General features: G+C 36.4%; 2 protein-coding genes across 2 annotated transcripts; both read left to right on the top strand.

The window, feature by feature from the left end:
* The first annotated feature begins 1,201 nt into the window (after nt 1-1,201).
* LOC113316698 (probable inositol transporter 2) lies at nt 1,202-2,020 on the top strand. The gene is made up of 4 exons (XM_026564846.1): nt 1,202-1,348; nt 1,432-1,542; nt 1,621-1,914; nt 2,000-2,020. The coding sequence occupies exons 1-4, from the start codon at nt 1,202-1,204 to the stop codon at nt 2,018-2,020; spliced, it is 573 nt and encodes a 190-aa protein (XP_026420631.1).
* Nucleotides 2,021-2,039: 19 nt separating this feature from the next.
* LOC113317232 (probable inositol transporter 2) lies at nt 2,040-3,119 on the top strand. The gene is made up of 2 exons (XM_026565370.1): nt 2,040-2,267; nt 2,437-3,119. The coding sequence occupies exons 1-2, from the start codon at nt 2,061-2,063 to the stop codon at nt 2,878-2,880; spliced, it is 651 nt and encodes a 216-aa protein (XP_026421155.1). The 5' UTR covers nt 2,040-2,060; the 3' UTR covers nt 2,881-3,119.
* Nucleotides 3,120-6,735: the final 3,616 nt, after the last annotated feature.

Here is a 6,735-nt window from a genome sequence, read left to right on the forward strand (position 1 = left end):
TACACTCTTCGTCATAAAGTTCTCAACAAAGATTTTAGGAGAGAACAAGAACCAGCTTACATGCAACATTTAAATTTCGCAACTATGATGTTCACGCCAATGGCTAGCTTGAAGAGCCACCCAATTATAAAACCCGGCGCACACGTTGACAAAATAGTTACCTCTAGTTAAAAACTCTAGAGGTAACTATTTTGGTCAGTTCTTAAATTAGTTCTTGGGTCGGCCTAGTGTGAGCCCAATTATATCTATTAAAACTCTACTCACCAACATGACGTTTCAAGGGTTTCCGTATGACTCGTTCTAAGTCATTGATTTAAACTTCCGACTTATCTCAATTTGGTTCAAAGTCTTCCTCGAGCAACTTTTATCTTAATTATCTCAGCAATTTTTAGGTGATTTATTCTAGGTTAGAATTTTAACTGTTGGTTTTGTTTTGAGAAAGCGAATATTAGCTGCAGTGCTGCACCCCTAACGTTGAGATAGTGGCTGGCATCATGCACAGAGGTTCAACAGAAATTGTTGAGACAGATCGCCCGAAATGCAAAGAGGAGACTGTACCACCTGATGATGTAGTTGATCATCCTCTCGACCGGTATCGCATATATAATATTGTGACTGGATCACTTATATTTGGTTATTACTATGGTAAGTATGATTAGTTAGCTTTTTCAATTTTTTTTTTTTTAAGCTAATAATTGTTTTCTGTTTATATAACAAATGAATGATATTAACTAAGATGTTCAGAAAGACAGATATTTGAATTCGTAGTAGTAATTGATTCTATAATCAGTAAATGGATCCTGATTATAAGCTAAAACTCCTAACAAGGTATTTCTAATTCTTCAGGATTTATCCTCTCGAGATTTTATATCCAAGATGATATCCAGTCGATTAAACAGGTAAGTATGTACTTATATTGATTAATTTTCTGATTTACATTTCCCATACTCATAAAACTAAAATTATAATGATTTCCATACCAATTTTTAAAATTCATAGGAAATCATACGGACAGGTGTACTAGGGGCAGTGATTGGTCGGCAATTGGGGTTGGATAAATGACTTTCTAGGTCGAAAATTTGCAATCTTATTTGCCAATGCATTGATATTCGTCAGTGGAGTTCTACTGTCTATTGGTGATTGTTCCTCTGATTGTTGGTTGGCAACTGTTTGGAAGACATATATAGGTTTGGGGGTCGGAATGGCATCAATAACCTCACCTATATACATATTAGAAGTTTCTTCAACTCATCTTCAAGAACACCTTCATACTCGAAATTGTATGCTTTTTGCTGTTGGAAAATTCATCTTCTTTTGTGCTGATACCAAAGTTACTTCTTACATTCAGGTACACTTATAATTGCTAGTAAATCCTATCTCGCAAGATTAACATCTTCGGTTTATTTTATTTTAAAAAATGAATCATTGCAGGAGCTAGAGAAGACTTCGGATTATATGATCGCAGTAGTAGGGTTTCCAGCTCTACTTCAATTTGTGATAATGTTGTCGCTCCCTGATTCACCTATTTGGCTATATAAAAGAGTTAGTATTGAAACATGGAGTTTGTTAATTTCTCATATACTTTTTATTTGTTGTCGATAATAATTTTTTAAAACACAGAACCGGAAAGAGGCCGCAATTAAAGAAGCTTTGAGGAAAATTTACAGTTCTGATGAAGTTGTTGAGAAAGAGCTTGGTGCATTAAGTATGTCAATTAAGAATGAAACAGATTGTCAAGATGAAAAAGACTCTTCTGTTAGGAGTATCTTGCTTAGGATAAGGACAACATGGGCTAATCCTTTAGAACGCACAAAGATTGTTGTTAGCATTGGTGTGCAAGTCGCGGAACAGTTAATGAGTGAAAACATGATAATGTATGTTCTTCCCTGTATCATGAGGATGGGTGGCATCTTTGTATCACCGAACCCTAAATGGGACATCTGGTACATGAAGTTTTCTTTATTAACGTGGTGTGGTCTATATGGTATTCATGGTTCAGGTCTTCCTTACTTTACTATAAACTTCGGAGGAGGAAAACTTTGCTTGTCAAATCATACCGTATGATGGTGGGTCTTTTTGTGTTAAGCGTCATCTTTATAATATCACCAGATAATACTGAAGGAGTGAGTAAATTGGAGACTGTCACCCATTTTGGTGATAGTGCATGTTCGAGTTATATTTCAGCTCCAGATGCAGATACATGGAACTGTGCGACATGCCTTCGAGCAGGATGTGGGTTTTGCGCTGGTATTGATGACAAACTCATGGTAAGGAAATTGTTTACTCTAATTTTAACTGAAGTAGGACCACAATTCCCACTAACCTAGTTTTGATTGATACTTCATTATTTGTTCAATGTGCAATTGCAAAATAAGCATGGATTTTTTTATTTTTTATTTTGTTACTACTGATGAATGGTTCTTTCCTTCTACACAGCGTGCACCTGGCGGTGCCTGCTTGACGATAGAACCTAATGGGACATCAGCATCCTGTTTGGCTGAACATCGGATTTGGTTCACACAAGATTCCGTCACAAGGCAATGCGGAATAAGTCTTCCTGGAGCAGCATCTATTGAATTTTTACTAGTCTGTGTTGTTCCCTATACATTTGCGTTGGAATCACATATGTGTTCAAGGATGTACAAGGCAGAAGTTAGAGGCAAACTTGTCGGGACGGTTGCAGCGACTAACTGGATCTTCTTCCTTGCGGTCATTGTATCATCTTATATAATAAATAAAGTTGTAGGGTTTCCCTTCTCAATGCTACTCATCAGTTTGATTTCTTTCTCTGTTACTCGGTTGATCAAATGGTCTTATTTGTCGGTACCTGAGATGAAAGGTTCCTTCCAGTCGGAAGATAGTCAGTCAAAAGTCAGTTGAAGAGATACTCTTGGTACAAATATTGTCACCTTTTATGTTTCCTTAGGTTTAATAACTAGCTAGAAGATTTAAGTTAGGGTAGTTTGTCTTTCCGTCGTTTATGTTTCCTTCCTTGGGTTTTCCTTCCAAGACTCACTGTTCTAGCATTGCCGGTGTCATGCGACCAAATTGTGTTGTGTTATTTGACACTTCTTTTATTTGTATCAAATACCGTATGTATCAATTTCAGCCAAAAAACAGCGCACACCATTTCTGAATAGAAATAAAAAACTTCAAATCCAATGCACTGGTACGAGTTGGCTCTCTTTGAGCACTATACTAAACAATTATCGATGAATTCTCCACTTCGTGACACTGCTCATGTAACGAAGTACTGCTGATTCTGAGAACTTAACACGCATCATTTGATATGAATCAAATAGATCATACCACTACTCCTCTATGTGTGGTTCAAGTAGATACTCGTTGTTCCTCCCCACAAAATTTCTAGAATTAATAGGAATCTTCAAATCCAAATTAGTTATGGATTTAGCTAAATTAGAGCGCACATTTCCACTAGACGAAATTACACAAGTATCGGTCAAATACGAAAACGCTGCTGGTACTATCACTTATCACAAGGAAGAAGTCAGCATGCATCAAACATTCCTAATTATCACAGGTCACAGGAAAATCAACATGCGTGTGTCTACAGGTGATAATGAGGCTTGATCATATAACCTTAAAACTAGTCGGATCACAAAATGAAAGCATCCTGTACTCGATTCCTTCAAAATGCAAACAAGTAACATACACAGATAACTAGACATTGTTTCCATAGAATTAAGATCAATAGAAGAGTACAGCAAAATAAAGGTAAATGCGCCTAGGCATACTTTCCCCACACTCCATGTTAGCACATAACTCCCAAGAATTGTAGTTGTAAGATTTCTTACAACTACACTTCACTTAATCTGGTTATCTCTCTGTGTAATCATCGTGGACAATTGTTTTATTGAATAAATATTCAAATCACTTACAAGATGAATGGAAATCTATAACAACACTTCTTGTAACCTAAATTTATTCTCTCTCTTTTTATCTCTCTTACAAGACTTGTCCTAGAATCCTCACATAAAAATGACTCTCTCCTTTATATAGGATTTTACATAGTGGATGACAGCTAAGAATCCCTTTATTTTCGGGATCACTGTGCGACATATTCGCTCATATACAATCGCTCATCTTCGCATAACTTACTTCTTCGCATAATTCTTCACACTTTACCCGTGACTTTGTTGACATCATCTGATGTGTCATTCAATTTGTTGTGTGCGATTCTCCTCGCATATTGTATTCTTCACTTCGCTTATTTATTAACTTGTGCGATATTTAACTCCTACATTTGCCTCTTCTCGTGTCGCTGATTCTTAAAAATGAGCGATATGAGAAATTCTTCTTTTTAAGATCGCACATGCTTATCTTTTTACTTTCCGACAGTTATCCGGATTTCAAGTCCTTCTTGTGTACGCGTGTCCTTTCCACTCATTTCTTGACACATCTCTTTTAACCCAAGTTTTTATCCGTTCATTTCTTCGCATAATGAGAGTAAATTTCGAAAAACGGGTCGCTCTTTCCTATATATATTCTCTTTCTCATACAACATTTTTCTTTATTCTTCTTTTTATCTTCTTCATTCTCTCTCACCTTCTGTGCAAATTCCCATTCTCTCTAATGGCTCCTGCTGGTAAAAATATGGAGATCGAATTTAACAGAATGAAAACCGACTTTAATCAAAGAGGTTATGAACTCTCCCTGCCTCCTTGTAACTTCGCATCCAAACTTAACCTTGAACTAATTAGATCTGAGGAGTGGAGTAACCAAAAAATCATTGTTTCGTTAGGTCAACTTCAGTCTAAGCCAATCCCTTTATATAACCCTGATATTCCTTTGTTTTATAGAATTCTTGCTGAGAAAGATTCGCACGAGGAATATTTTAACTGAGTGGTGATGCTATTAGGATATCCTTAGCGTATGCTCGTCGCGCAGCTGGTCTTGGAAATTCTTATCCCGAGGAAGTGCGAAAAGAAGGTCATCGTGACAAAGTCATAGATTCTGCTAAGTACACTCTTGATAATTTCTTTAAGAATTATTATATCGCTATCATGAAAAGTAATGTGACTAAATGGGTTGTTCGTGTAAGGAGAGCAGATGATATTTCCGAAGATGATAAAATAATGCGAGATGTAGATTGGAATTCAAACTCTAATCGTGTTGCTCGCAGATCTAATGATTCTAGTTGGCATAATTGTCCTGTTATCCTGCAAGAATCCTTTGTTTCTGGTAGAGCTGCGGATGGTTCGGATAATCCTCTTCCCGAAGATTTTCCCCCTATCAACCTTGGGAATTTAAATTACTCGAGAACGAGGAAAAGAAAGTAACGGTATGTGACTCTCTTAAACCAATTTGTAAATCTTTGTAACTTTCTTATATTTTATTTCTTCTCTTTCGCAGGATGACTCAAAGGTCAATACTTCTCCCAAGGTATGAACTTCGCAGAATAAATAAGTAAAACAACTTCTCATGTTAACAATATTGTTTCCTCTGTTACTTGTATTGATTATTCTCACAGGTTAATCCGTTGAGCGACAAAACTTTAGCAAAAGCAAGAGAATCTCTAAGAAACCTGCTTCAAAGAATTTACCCAGAAAACCTCATTGAAAGAGGATGTCTCTAGAAGCGTGCGAGATATGATTCTTCTTCAAGCTCTGAATCTTCGGAGAGAAATACCTTAGCTTCTGAAGAAGAAGTTTCTATTGACTCGTATCGTCAAAAGCTGTCTGATCTTTTTTCTGGAGATTCCCTTGCTACTCTTGATGATGATGAAACTGAACGTGCCTTCCAAATGATCTCAAAGATCTGTACTATTCCTGACTTGGGGGATCGATCTCTTCGCGGACTTGCCTCTGCGATAAATCCAGATTTTCAATTTTCAATAAATTGCTTGGTCACACTCTACAACATTTATCTTTGATTTTTTCCTTATTTGCAACATCCACTTATGATATTTTTATCTTTACAGGGTGCCCTCATATCTTATGCAATTGCTTTAGACAATGATATGAAACTTCACAAGTTACAAGCTGAGAATGCCAAACTGAAACATGAGACATATACTCTTTCAGATGCGAATGTGATCCTTGCGAACGAGAATACCAAACTTAAAAATGAGAATTCTAATTATCAATTGGTCCTTCAAACTCGAGAAAGAAACAAGGAACTCATTGGTATGTAATTCAGACTTTCTCACTCTTTTTCCTTCATTCAATCATTCGCACTTCTTACTTGATTTTCTTCGCAGACCTGTATAACCGTTCACATGAAGCGGCTAATCTTCCTGATGCTGAAACTCTTTTAGAACATCTCAATTCCTCTTTAAGTAATTTCCCCAATCGAGGATTTGAAAACCTTATATTAGAAGAATTAATATTAAAATATACTACTCTTAGAGAACGCCATAAAAATGCATTATCCGCTGCGAACAATTTTGAACGACGCTTTTATCAGGAGAAAGAAGCAATTCAAATATTTGAGTCAAAGAAAAACAATCTTATTACTGAAAAAGATGAAATTGCTCTTAGGGGTGCGAAAGCATTAGAAAAATTTCAAGAATCCCTTATTCAGATTAAGATAGAGCGTGATTCAGCTTGTCGTGTGAGAGATATTCTTGTTGAGGAAAGAAACTTAGTTCGACTCAACTCCTTATAGAAAGTGAATTTGAGCTCAATTGGGCTGCTAGAGTTCTGAACGATGCTAGAAATAATTTAGGTGTAAATGTTAGTCTTCATACTGAGCATTCTACATTGGTCGCGGACA

Source organism: Papaver somniferum, chromosome 10 (genome assembly GCF_003573695.1).
Source record: "Papaver somniferum cultivar HN1 chromosome 10, ASM357369v1, whole genome shotgun sequence".
Lineage (NCBI taxonomy): Eukaryota > Viridiplantae > Streptophyta > Magnoliopsida > Ranunculales > Papaveraceae > Papaver > Papaver somniferum.